The following is a 14,023-nucleotide window of genomic DNA, read 5'->3' as shown; positions in this document are numbered from 1 at the left end:
AGCTAGATGTTGGGTCTTAGACGCCACACCTCTCCACGACACCCTAAAGGACCTACCTGAGAGGTAAGACTCGAACCATTGGAGTGCAGTTCCCGAGATGCCCTTCATCTTTAGGATTGACAGGAGGATCTGGTGGTTAACTGTGTCAAAAGCAGCAGACAGATCCAGCAGGATGAGGACTGAGGATTTGGAAGCTGCTCTTGCCAGTCTCAGAGCTTCAATTACTGAGAGCAGGGCAGTCTCAGTTGAGTGTCCGCTTTTGAAACCAGACTGATTGTCGTCCAAGAGGTTGTTCTGTGTAAGAAAGGAGGAGATCTGGTTGAAAACAACTCGTTCAAGTGTTTTCGCGACAAATGGAAGAAGAGATACCGGTCTGTAACTTGTTAGATGTGCTGGATTTAGATTGGGTTTCTTAAGCAGTGGGGTTACTCGAGCCTGCTTAAAAGCTGTGGGAAAGGTACCAGTGTGAAGAGAGGTGTTTATGATGTGCGTGAGTGTGGGTACAACTGAGGAAGAGGAATTTAAGGAATTTTGAGGAATTTAAATCAGCAGAATGCAATTTATGCAACATCTTGTGGTCACTTGAGTGAAATAATTATACTGCTGTTTTTTTCTACTGCTATAAATCGAGCCAAAGGGAAACCTTGAATTACATTATACTAAAATGATTAATTACTGCAGCAAAACATCCAGCAAACTTCTCTTTTTTTTTCAAAATTTTTTATATATCAGTATACTAAAACAAAAGACAATTTTCTTGTACATTCTCATGTTTTGTTGTGTTCTATCTCATGATTTGTTAAAAATATATATACACCTTTTGGTTTGTAGAAATATATTCTTAGATATATTTAAACATTTGAGTCAGTATCGCCCTCCTCTGGTGAATTGTGTGAATTACACTGCAGCAACTTGAACCAGTGGAAACCCTTGCATGCATTATATTTTTTGCATTCATTTAATATTATTTCAAATGTTTTTTGATTACCATATGAAGCAATAAATCATCTGGCAAAGTAACTCTTTTACTAGAAATATATTAGATCTGTAATATATATTTAAAAATTTCAGTCAAATGAGTAGCCTACCGAGCACTTTTCCTGTGGTGATTTATGTGAGTAACATTGCTGTTTTTTTCTCTACGATTATAACTGAAGCCAGAAGAAAACCTTAAATTATATTATTTTACATTGATTACAAATTATTTCATAAACTATTTATTATCCTTTGCGAAATTTTTTACAAATCTAAGGATATATTTTAATATTCATTTTATTTAATATTGTTGTTATAAAGAACAATATTTAGTCTAACTATATGGATTAAATCACTCTTAAGTATTGTTGTCTTCTATCCATCTCGCGATTTGATAAAATACATATATAAAAACATACGAATCAAAGGATCCTAACCAACTAGGAATTACATTGAAGAAGCTAAAATGTGAATCAGATCAGAGGATATATCATTTTTAATTGATTCAATATTATTTTATAAATTGTTGATTACCATGTGATTTAGCAGATGCTGATTGCGTCCTGCCAATGTATATTGCTTTGATCTTGTTATATTTGAGTTAGAGCAAAGCAAAGAAGTTAGAGCTATTATACAGTCTTACAGGGACTTTGGTTATCAACAAATTAACGCCCTCCTGTGGTGAATTGAGTGAATTACCATTTGGTAAAGACTTTATTAAGGCATTGATTAAATATTAGGTAATAAACGATTGATTACCATCTGATTTGCCCGTGCCAGATGTTTGTTTAATCTGCCAATTCGCCACATGGTTAGAAACATATTCTTAGATCTGTGATACATGTTTAAAAAAAAAAAAAGTCGTCAGAAATCAACCGAGTAACGCCCTCCAGCGGTGAATTCTGTGAATTACATCGATGTTGTTTTTTCAAAGGATAATTATATAATTTTTTTAATTGTATATTTCCCCTTTGATTATCTTTTGTATATATAGCCCTGTGTTTGTAGTGTTCTTTGTCATATCTTATTTAGTGGTTGTTCTGTTTGCCGTGTGTTTGTATTTTGAGAATCTGAGGTGTTATTTTGAGCTTGTTTTCATTAAAAATCAACTGCTTGCAATTAGATCCAGTCTTTATTTCATTCGTGCCTCAATCATTATTTCTGACACGTGATTTGGCAGATGTTGATTACGTCTGTTAATTTATATTGCTAGATATATATACGAATTAGTGTAAATCAGCTGATCACCGCCCTCCTGTGGTGAATTGAGTGAATTACATGAGCTAGAGTTATAGAATCACAGGAAAACCTTGACTTGAATCATACTTTACATCGTTCCAGAATTAATTGTGTGAATTACTTTGCTGCAAGTTGTTTCACCAATAACTAAAGACAGAGGGGAAAAAATTGCCTTACATTAAATTGTTTTTATTTTTTGCAGATAACTGGAGCCAGAGGAAAAGCTTTCATTACATTAATTTGAATTGATTTTAAAAATATATAATTAATAAATTGTGGATTACCCTGTAATTTTTCAGATGTTGATTACATTTGCTGAGCAGATACGGGCATCGCTGTAATACAAAACCAAAGCAACTGAACGCCCTCCTGTGGTGAAATGTGTGAATTACATCAGAGCCCCTCCCTTTAGAGGGAGACTCCCAAGTTTAGCTTAAAAAATGCCTAATGCATAAGAAGAGATGCCTAAATACGCTAAAACGCTTTTTGTATTGATACAGTTCGGCAGATAATAAATGTATTGCCTGGGTGTTAACGTTTGACACGTTTGCATGACATAATCAGTTGTGATCTGGCGTCCGATTTGATGAAATCGCTGCTATAATATTAACCATGGTTTTACTACAACTAGCTGGTTATTGTTCAACTATGGTAACAACAAATTAACCATGGTTTTACTACACTATTGTTTACCATGCTATTTGTGTTTTACCAATAATGTGGTTATAGGCTAGCTACAAACGATAACCGCCTAAATCTATTACTATACACTTCTACTAGTAAAACCATGGTTTATTTTCGTAAAAGGGTGATGACAAGGCCCAGCTATACAAGTATATTGTACCTTTATATCTTCTCCGATTGTTATAGCTGTTGTTGTACCTCTTGAGCCGTGTGGTTTGATTCTATCTTATTTCGAAATCTAATTAAGCTTCAATGAAGACACGTGGTACCCGTCTCTTTCCTCAGCGCATGGTCAGGGTGGACTAATCAATCATTTCAGATTACTATACATACACACTAGCCTGGCCTCTAGGGTGCGTCTAGATTTCTAGGCTACATATACACGTGTGTGTGTGTGTGTGTGTGTGTGTGTGTGTGTGTATACATTATTATATATAAATATAATAATACATATAAAATATAATATATACATTATAAATAAAATATGTATTATAAATATATATCTAATTTCGTTAAATAATTTTATATAAATAGTTGACTATTTTATTGTTTGCCAGATATACATACGTAAAATTAATATATTTAAATGTGTCATATAATGTGTACAAACGTATTCAATAAGACAAAACACTTTTCCAATTTTCTAATTCTGTTTGTTTATTGATTATTATACTTATTTTTTGTTCATTCTTATTAACTTTTTATATTCTAATTTTTAGACTATTTACTATTTAAATTCAGGGAATGTTCCTATAATTCTAATCTGAATGTCACTCTAAAATGACTAGCAGGAATCTGGTTATTCTTACATGTACTGAAACAGAGCAGATTCATGGAGGGTCACAGCAAAAAAAGGATCCCGGGCCGACCTGAAAAGCCAGTTGTGGATGAGTCCCATTCTCCCATGAGCCGTCACTAAGACAACCCCAGATAAACAACAGCTCACAACAAAAGACCTCATATAGGGAACGGCTACTCTCTGGTGACATGCCTTTGGGTAGCTGATTACAAAATCACGTTAAATGAGTTTAAAATCTAGGAAAACTTCAAGCATTTCCTTACATGCATTGACAAGGGTCAGTTCAGAGTATTTCTGTTTTTGAGTGCATTCAAGCATCCAACTATTGTGCGAGAGGAAGGCACTCAATGATGGTGAGAAATGTTTCACTTCCTTCGATGTTTTACATTTTCATTAAAGTCAAAAAGACAAAAATCTGGTGCATTTTTTTTTAACGATTTCTTTCATTCTCTTCCTAAATCTCATAATATGAACTTTATAGCCTTCAGGCACCAAGAAGTCAAAACCTCAAAGTGCCAGACCTGCAACAAAGAGCAAAGGAAAGCGCTCCTCCAAGAAGAGGTCTGTCAGTGCCAAATCCACAAAGACAAGTGTGGATATTCTGAGTCCAGCAGCCATGGAGAACATCTACTACATCTCCCATAATGCAGTGGACTGCTTGGAGTTCAGAGGATTTGGCTGGCCTGGGGCCACCAAGAAGAAAGAAAAAAAGGGCAAAAAACTAAAAAGCAAAAAATGACATGTAGATTTGTGCCAATTAAACCTTACTTATATATGTATGCATTACTGTTCAAAAGTTTTAGATTAGTAATTAAGTTAATTACTAAAGTAAATTATTTTTAAAAGTTAATTATTTTTTAAAAAGAAGTCTCTTATGCTTACCAAGGCTGCATTTATTTGATCCAAAATACAGCAAAAACAGTAATATTGTGAAATATTTTTACAATAAAAAAAAATATTTTTTTTTATATTTGTTAAAAAAGCTTTACATTTCAGATAAATGCTGTTCTTTTGAACTTTCTAATCATCAAAGAATCCTGAAAAAAAGACAATTGTTCACAACTGTTTTCAACATTAATATGAAATGTTTCTTAAGCAGAAAATCAGCATATTAGACTGATTTCTGAAGGATCATGTGACACTCAAGATTGGAGTAATGATGCTGAAAATTCAGCTTGCATGACAGGAATAAATTATATATTTTAAAAATATATTAAAATAGAAAACACTTATTTTAAATTGTAAAAAATATTTCACAATATTCCTGTTTTTTTGGATCAAATAAATGCAGCCTTGGTTAGCATAAGAGACTTCTTTCAAAAGAAGTAGTTAATAAGAAATCTTACCAACCTAAAACTTTTGAACAGTAGTGTATAAAGAGATAGTTTCAATTCTTCAAATTGTCAGTTGTAATAAAACAACAGAAAGTTACATCTAAGTTGAATTTCTTTTTTGGGTTATCATATTATTTAAAAATTACAATCCAAAAAATGTGTATTACTTCAAACTGGTTTTCTGAAATCCAATAAATGTGTATTCTTTCAAACTGGTTTTCTGAAACTATTTAAAGGTGTTTTAACACAAGCTAACACAAGTAAATGAGGAAGACGTTCCCGTTTACACCTGATTTTTTAATCCGTCTCTTTTGTCCACTTTCAAACACTTCTGTCCTGATTTCTTGAAGGGGAGGGTCTATGAGCGTGTAAATCTAAAATAAGCTCAACGCAATTTACATAGAACTAGAAAGGAGACGACGGAAAAACATACGGAGAGCAGCAGCTTTCGTTTCTGCTCTGATAGCCACGAGTGTGTGTTAGAAATCAGGAATGGTGAGAGAACATTGTGCTTGGTACATTTTTCGTAAGTTTAAAGCTGCATCTGAAATCGGATGGCTCCACACAAGGCGAAAAACAGTATGTGACAAAAGTAGTGTGTTCCAATTCACAGCACTTATAAAAGAGAAGGTAAAAAGTACCCGGATGACCTACTTCTTACGGCAAGATTCTGAAGTGTGCATACGATGGACACTTTACTATCCCAAGAGGCCACGGGAGAGGATTTATGAATGGCAGTGAAGTGGACTTAACGCGACGCGCATAAAAATGCAAATCATTGGGTTTCCTTAAAATAAATAAATAACTACCATTAGTCAATTAGTTATCAACTTTATTGGTAATTTACTAGGTGTTACTATACTGTCTCTCTAGACACCCATAGGTACATAAAAAAGCCACATAAACGGTTACAAAAGAATATCAAAAGCTTGCAAGTACATTCAAAGAGGCAAATGAACGTTAGTCGAGACACCAAAGAAACTAAAAGCAGCCTCTAGCGCAATTCATTATTACACTCAGTGTCTAAACGACATGTAATAGTTTGAGTGTAAGACTAATGCTAGGCTTTGTTGGAAGTTTTTTCAAATACATGCACTCTGTATTTGTCGTTGTCCCGGGGTCGTTGGATGGCGCGGCACAGCAGCATGCTGAGGATCATGCCAAAGATCTGCCAACCAAAGAGACACAGGTTAATATCTGACACCAGTGTGACTCGGCTACCTGCCCAAGAATCTCCTCAGGTGACCATGCACAGGAGCATCTACTCACCATGATCACCCCAATGCCAATCCCAACTCCTCCGATCACTTGAAGCCTAGATGTGAAGTTCTCCTCAATAGCACTTGGGCAGCTCTGGAGCAGAAACAAAAGAGGTGACTATGGTACATGGGAAAAACACAACATAACTGAAGAGATAAAAGATTATTTATTGAGTTTCTGGTACCGTTGTGACAACGTTTTTAGTTCCCTCCTTTTTGGGACAGATGTCAGATACTCCATCAATCGGCAGTCCTGTTTTTCCACAGCATTTCAACTAAACAAAAGCACACAGAAAAACATCAGTCAGATTAAAGTTACGTTTTTTGTCCTCCATTGGTTTGAACAAACCATAAAAATGAACACTCACTCCATAGTGAAAATCTTTCAGAGTTTCCCTCAGCGCTTTCTGTTTAGTGTTTTTGTAGTTGTCAAATGTCTGCTTGTAGGAATCCTGGATTTCTTTCACGACCTGAGAAGGAAGAGAGAAATAAAGAAGAGGACCAACTGTGAGAAAATGAACGAGTAACAGGCGAAAAAGAGTATGAATGTGACCCACCTTTTTCTGAATGGCAAATCCCCAGATTCCAGCGGCCACCTCTGCAGCAAAAATGATAAACAGGAACACGAAGAACTGGAGGCAGCAAGAAGAAGGGAGAGATGAGGTGAACAAGGACATCAGCAAAAAGGACTTTAAAAAAAAAATCATTTCTTGGCAAAGACGCTCTAACGTGCATGTGAATTTTCATTCGGTCTGTCCAAAATAACCCTGACTTCAGAATGAAGAAAAAAAAAGATTATATATATATGGTAACACTTTACAATAAGGTTCGTTAGTTAACTACATTAGTTAGCATGAACTAATAATGAACAGCACTTTATTAAAATCTTGTTAACATTAGTTAATGCACTGTGAACTAACATACACAAACAATGAACAGCTGTATTTTTATTAACTAACATTAACAAAGATTAACAAATACAGTAACAAATATATTGCTAATGGTTAGTTCATGTTAGTTATACATTAACTAATGTTAACTAATTAACCTTATTGTAAAGTGTTACCATATATATATATTAGTATCTGTGTGTATATATGTTAATTCTTATATTTTTAGTTTTTTATTTAATATCGCTGACTGTGTTCAGGTGCATCACAATTCATTTATATATATATATATATATATATATATATATATATATATATATATATACATATATTCCCAGTTCCCTTTCGAAGGGAACTCAACAATACGTCATCGACGCTATGGGGAACGCCTCAGGCGTGACAGGTGTCTGAAATCACTATCAAATCACGTCAATCACATTGACCGGCGACAGCCCGTGAATCATTAACGTGAATGATTAACGTGCGACCTGGAAGTATATAAGGGCGCCTTGCAAACATGACAAATCATCTTTTCGTCTTCAGGGACTGTTTTGTCTGTAACTGCTTTGAAAATCAGGTAATTATGAAATGCTTTCAGAAGTGTGCAGACCCGTGCTCAAGATATCTGAAGCCGGGTGACACACGCGAACTGTGCATTTTTCTGTCTGGGAAGGAAGACGCGCACAGGCAGTTCTCGAGGGAACTGCCTGTACAAATTGTGATCGCGTGTGTCCCTCTTCTCGAGAGAAGAGGGTTCAGCGTCTGGATGTCACAAATGAAGCTCGCCGATCGCCTTGAGAGGGGTGTAATCCTCTCAGACGATGCGGCAGCTGATGAGAAGCTGCATTTGGATGAAGTAAAAAAAAAAAAGAAAAAAAAAAAAGGGAAAACTTAGTCCGGCAGCAAGCGCTCTCCCGGACAAACAGGAGATGGCTGATGAGGGTGGTAATAATAAGATATTTTCCTGTATCTTCTCAGCCACCCTGCCCCGTGTATGCTGAGCTGGTTGGTATTATAGAACGCGCCGCGGACAGGCTGCAGCTGCCGTGGCTGCTCGTTGGGGGAGAAATCGCTCGCGATGAGAGCGTTTTTTCCCCGGTCATAGAACCACCAGCTCAGGTGAGCCTTTCTTTTCTTCCCGATCTCATACTGAGATCGAGAGGACATGGAAGAACCCATACTCTGCCTGTATCCACCAACATCAGCAGGCTAGTCTCGCTGATGTTGAGGGGATAGGAGAGCGTGGGTATGCGTCGATGGGAAAACAATCGACACTGAGAGCTCAAACCCTGCCAGTTGAATGGCAGAGCATACACGTCAGCGGGTCAGGCCGGTGCTAGCCTGCACATCATGGCGGTGTTGCAGGTACACCAGGCCGATCTGCTGGGGGATCTCGACCAGGGGGTGGGGCCCCTGAGGCGGTTTCTGAGCTGCGCCGCAAATGAAAAATTTATATATATATATATATATAGCTCTCCGGGATGGCGACGATACTGGCCACGGAGAGACATTTGTGGTTGAACCTGGCCGACATCGGGAAGAAAGAGAAAGGCTTTCTCCTCGATTCGCTGGTTTCGCCCTCTGAGCTTTTCGCCACCTCCGTGTTGGCGGTGGTTGGAAAGTTCAGAGAGGCGAAGGCGCGCTCAGCTGTATCCAGGACATACATACCGCTGAGATCCGTGTCCACGCCCAGACAGATGGGAGGGCCTGGCCTATCATGGTCCGAGGACCTTAGATGAGGCCAGAGAGCCAGTGTCACCTCTCGTGCGCCTCCTCCGTGGAGTAGTAGGTCGCAGAGGAGGCGCGACTCCCGCAAGAAGAGGGATCTGAGGGAGGTGATCCGGCACAAACGCACGTTGCGTTGGTCATGGATCATCTTCCCTGAGGGCGTGATTATATCCTAGCCCTTTCCTCTCTTCCCCGACTCCCCAGGCGCTTCTTACATCAGGCCTGAGGCTGGGCTCATGGTTAGAACAATGTTCTGATGGCCCGCCTCGGCTTGGTTAGTGAGAGTGCCTCTTTCAGGTATGTGAAGGTGGTAGACCCCATGTTCATGAAGAACTGTCTGGTGAGTCTTCACTTCGCACGCCGCAGGTGAGCTGCTAGTCTTTCAAAGAGTATTTTTTGTGATTAAAAAATAATATGTTTCTCTTTACGGACCTCGTTCCCTGTATAGAGTTATGGGGCCATGTCAAGGTAATAAGGTAAGATAACTTTTTTGGATTATCAGGGCCCTGAAGTTCCCCGTTAGGTGGCCAGAACGATAACTATGTTAGCCTTCGGGCTATTAGCCACCTCAGGGTAGAGTAGTTGGTCTCTCTCTGATAGAATGTTTTACTTAGAGTGCTGACTGACGCTAGAGCTTCAGATAGATCTTATGTCCGGCCCATGGGACCGTTTTGACTTTTCTGAGTATTTCGCCCCTTGAGCTCTGTTGAGTTTTCATTAGGTTGGGCGTTCTGCAGCCCTTTGTATGGAATAATACAGACTATATTCTTTAGTAGGCTGTGGCTCCTCTGAGCCCTCAGATAGATCTATGCTTACAGGTTGGCCCTCACCAGGGCCGCCTCTGTAGCTGGCCTAGGCTGTGCCAGGGATATTAGAGGTGTCCTGCTAAAATTAGCATTTCTTCCTCTAACCCTTCACATTGTGAATGTAGGTTTTTGGCATCCCTGTATAATCAGCCTCCTCCCATGGGAGTCGTTAGGCCAAGGCCCGCCCCCTTCTCTGCATTCTGGGGTGACTAGAGTGATGCAGCGTGGTGCAGAGGATGGTTTATGGGGACATGGTAGGCCTCAGTTAGGCCTCCGTGGTATATAAGTCCTTTTGAGCAGGGTTAGGCCGTCTTTTGCTTCACGAAGAAGACTGAGTCTCCTGCCCGACCCTGCCGTGCAGAACTGGCCTACGGATTTAGGCCGCCAGTATGGGCTTCACTTACCTCGCTGAGCTACTGCTCGAGCGTCGGGTTGTAGGTGGTTGGCGTTCATTCAAGCCCCACTCCCCTAGGTTGGGCACAGATACATTTCTGTCACCCCTAGAGCCGCTGGCAGGCCCGCCCCTGGTGACCTCAGGGTGAGGTGTGAGTATTCCCCTGTGATTCAGGGTAGGTCTGAGTACTTCACTCCCAGTTCTGTTTATCCTACCTCGCACCACTATGGCTCGGGTCGAGTATGAAGTAAGCCTTCACTTCTTCTTTGGTCGAAGTACGCTCCCCTGTAGCCAGAGCATTGCCCTGAGCTGACGCCCATGCATAGATGGTAGGCCCCTGACTAACTGGGGCCTCCGTTGAGGCAGAGTGGCGTATGTTGTACTCCCCTTGTTTAAGGGTGCTAAGCTCTCTTGCTGAGTACACTGCCGTGGGCAATGTGATTAGGCACCAGCAGGCCGCCTTGGAACTGTCACCCGCACTGTCAACTGCTACCAGTTGCTATCAGGTAGTAGGCCCCTCAGGCCTCCCTGAAGGTCAATTCCCACTTAAGATGGTTATCAGGTAATAGGCCTCAAATCCGGCCTCCCTGAAGGCGAATCCCCACCTACATTGGCTATCAGGTAGTAGGCCTCACCAGGCCTCCCTGGAGACAAGCCCAAGGACAGACAACTGACTTTCTATCGGGTAGCAGAAAAAGCTCCCAGATATTATGGCTGTCAGGTAGTAGGCCTCACCAGGCCTCCCTGAAGACGAGTTCCCACATGCTGTGATTATCAGGTAGTAGGCCTCACCAGGCCTCCCTGAGGGTGAGTTCCCCACGTACTATCGTTATCGGGTAGTAGGCCTCTCTAGGCCTCCCTGTAGGTGACCACATACTGTTGCTATCAGGTAGTAGGCCTCACCAGGCCTCCCTGAAGGTGACTTCCCACGGATTGTGGTTATCAGGTAGTAGGCCTCTCCAGGCCTCCCTGAGGGTCCCCACATTGGTTATCAGGTTGTAGGCCTCTCCATGCCTCCCTGTGAGTGGTTTCCTAGCGGTGCTGGGTTCAGGAAGCTAGTGGCCTCTTGCTATCATTTCAGCTGGCCTTATCAGGCAGCTGCAGAAGGCGAGCTTGCGCCCTGGCTCGACTAAAGTGTTCATTCTCTGCTACTGGTTCCCTCCCGGAACCTCTTTCCTGCCTACAGCCTGGTTTGCTTACCAGGCGGACCATGTGCTCCCCTCACAGAGGGTCACTATAAGCACGCGGACTCCTGAGACGGTCGTAGGCCTCTTGTGAGGCCTCCCTGTTAGATCAGCCCTTAGGCCTTCACAGGCCTCCTCAGTGTTTGAAACACAAGCACTGGGTAGATCCATGGATTGAGTAGAGAAACTCCCCTCGCTGGTAAGGGTTGGAAAGCACTTGCTGAGTCATACTCTCCGGGATATCCCGTCTCTGAGATCCGGGCCGAGTGGTTCACTGCCAGCTTCGCAGTCCCTCGGGTTGGATGCCTTACTTAAGGCAAGTGTCCAGAGGCTCTGTCTTCGGACAGACAGGAAGTGGCCAGACTAAGTGTCTATGCTCTGACGCCAGGTCAGGCCGTCCTGGTGGCACTTCGGGGTGAGTACGTTCCCCTGAATAGTGACTGGCTGGGGTTCCTTCGGGTTCCCTAGCCACATTCCCTAGAAGGGACCCCTTCTAATTGAAGTTGTGGTCCTAGGCCTTTGAGCAGGCCCAGGTAGGCCTTTCATTTAACTATGTTTATGGAGGTTTTCCTGTGAGGCTTATAGCTTAGGCTATGACCGTAGGGAATGATGTCACTGACAGCCCAGTGTGACCTGAGGGTGAGTGGATCTAGCATTTCATTTGAATTTGCTGGTTCGGACAGTTGTCACTGCCTGAGTGCATACACTCCCCTTAGCATGGCGGCGTGGGTATATCGTTCCCCATAGTGTCGATGACGTATTGTTGAGTTCCCTTCGAAAGGGAACGTCTCAGGTTACGACTGTAACCTTTGTTCCCTGAGAACAGGGAACGAGACAATACGTCTCCCTGCCATGCCTCGGGGCCCGCCTGCCGTACAGTCCCTTCAGACAGATTTGTCATGTTTGCAAGGCGCCCTTATATACTTCCAGGTCGTACGTTAATCATTCACGTTAATGATTCACGGGCTGTCGCCGGTCAATGTGATTGACGTGATTTGATAGTGATTTCAGACACCTGTCACGCCTGAGGCGTTCCCCATAGCGTCGATGACGTATTGTTGAGTTCCCTGTTCTCAGGGAACAAAGGTTACAGTCGTAACCTGAGACGTTCTGGGGTGATGGATCAGCCCAGAATTACACGGCAGGACCTGGTCAATGAACTGAAGAGACCTGGGACCACAGTCTCAAAGAAAACCTCCTCCATACAGACCTTCTCCAGATCCTTCAGGTTTCAAGGCTGTCGCTGGGCAATACGGACTTTCAGTTCCCTCCAAAGATTTTCTATTGGGTTTAGGTCGGGAGACTGGCTAGGCCACTCCAGGACCTTGAGATGCTTTTTACGACAGACACTCCTTAATTGCCCTGGCTGTGTTTTTTGGGTCGTTGTCATGCTGGAAGACCCAGCCCTGACCTATCTTCAATGCTCTTACTGAGGGAAGGAGGTTGTTGGCCAAGATCTCGCGATACATGGCCACATCCATCCTCCCCTCAATACGGTGCAGTCGTCCTGTCCCCTTTGCAGAAAAGCATCCCAAAGAATGATGTTTCCACCTCCATGCTTCACGGTTGGGATGGTGTTCTTGGGGTTGTGCTCATCTTCCTTCTTCCTCCAAACACGGTGAGTGGAGTTTAGACCAAAAAGCTCTATTTTTGTCTCATCAGACCACATGACTCTGGATCATCCAGATGGTCATTGGCAAACTTTAGACGGGCCTGGACATGCGCTGGCTTGAGCAGGGGGACCTTGCGTGCGCTGCAGGATTTTAATCCTGGAAGCAGCATTCACTACTGAACACACAGAGCCGTACTTCACTGACAAGCTGCGCATAAAATACTTGCAGCCTTTACCAAATCGCATGCGGTAACATTTCGATTAATCGTGCAGCCCTAATATGTAACAATATAGTATTTTGGGTAAAATGCATGTGTGTTTGTATGCATATATGCCTGCCATTGTGTAAAGAATCAGACAAATTTCCCTGTGCATAGTGAAACATGAATGTTTCCAAGAGTGGGTATCTACAGGTTGGAGTAATGGGCGTGACATCAAAATGTATTAAAATCAAATGCACTTTTTACCTGGTGCCCGTTGTAGCCTAAAGGGTACTTTACACGACAACAATGTACTAAAAACATGTTTTTGAAAAGTTTTGCGCATAGATGACAATTTTGCCAAACAGAATTCCAGTTTACATGGATCAGTGACTAAAAGCACTGTATTCTGCTGTCAGGCCAGTAGTTGTCGATGTCACTTTGTAAAGAAACACTACGCATCTATAGACTGAACACGTAATACATGACATCACCACTTTCACAATTTTTTTTGTAGTTTACATGGAGACGATAATGGTATCGTTGTAAAAAAATGGTATTGTTTTTTCATAAAAAGTTTTCTGTTTGTTTGTTGAAAACGATGTTGCATATACACCCCCTAAAACGAATGTAAAAAAACTAAATCTTTTTGTTTTGTGCTGTAGAAGAATGTAGGAAGACTCACCATTCCCAGCATGCATGGCGATTCTTTTATTGCTCCACAGCAGCCGAGGAACCCGAGCACCATCATGACGGCACCTACCACAATGGGCATGTAGACCCCTGGACAGAGGACAGAGAAAGACAGAATATCTCTTATTCCCCTGTACCTTTACATTCATCTCACTTCTTTGGCTGCTCATCTGGAAAAAATACTTGAAATCAAGGGCATTTACTGTAAATTTTACTGTTCTCAGAT

The 14,023-nt window shown here is 41.7% G+C and overlaps 2 protein-coding genes across 2 annotated transcripts in view; one reads left to right on the top strand and one right to left on the bottom strand.

Moving 5' to 3' along the window:
- Positions 1–3,888: 3,888 nt before the first annotated feature.
- LOC130080122 (small lysine-rich protein 1) lies at positions 3,889–4,537 on the top strand. Its single transcript, XM_056245415.1, has 2 exons — positions 3,889–4,050; positions 4,179–4,537. Exons 1-2 carry the CDS (start codon positions 4,045–4,047, stop codon positions 4,434–4,436), a joined length of 264 nt encoding a protein of 87 aa, XP_056101390.1. The 5' UTR covers positions 3,889–4,044; the 3' UTR covers positions 4,437–4,537.
- A 1,554-nt stretch (positions 4,538–6,091) lies between these two features.
- LOC130080098 (CD9 antigen-like) overlaps positions 6,092–14,023 on the bottom strand; it is a 31,164-nt gene continuing 23,232 nt past the window's right edge. The window contains exons 3-8 of the mRNA XM_056245396.1: positions 13,790–13,887; positions 6,848–6,922; positions 6,659–6,760; positions 6,476–6,565; positions 6,301–6,384; positions 6,092–6,199 (exon numbers count right to left, since the gene is read on the bottom strand). Of these exons, the coding sequence (XP_056101371.1) occupies positions 6,092–6,199; positions 6,301–6,384; positions 6,476–6,565; positions 6,659–6,760; positions 6,848–6,922; positions 13,790–13,887 (557 nt within the window). The remainder of the gene's footprint in view (positions 6,200–6,300; positions 6,385–6,475; positions 6,566–6,658; positions 6,761–6,847; positions 6,923–13,789; positions 13,888–14,023) is intronic.

The sequence above is a fragment of the Rhinichthys klamathensis genome, unplaced genomic scaffold (genome assembly GCF_029890125.1).
Source record: "Rhinichthys klamathensis goyatoka isolate OS25496 unplaced genomic scaffold, OSU_Roscu_1.1 h1tg000029l_1, whole genome shotgun sequence".
NCBI lineage: Eukaryota > Metazoa > Chordata > Actinopteri > Cypriniformes > Leuciscidae > Rhinichthys > Rhinichthys klamathensis.
The sequence above is the reverse complement of the archived record's forward strand: the minus strand, read 5'-3'. Positions and strand labels throughout refer to the sequence as shown.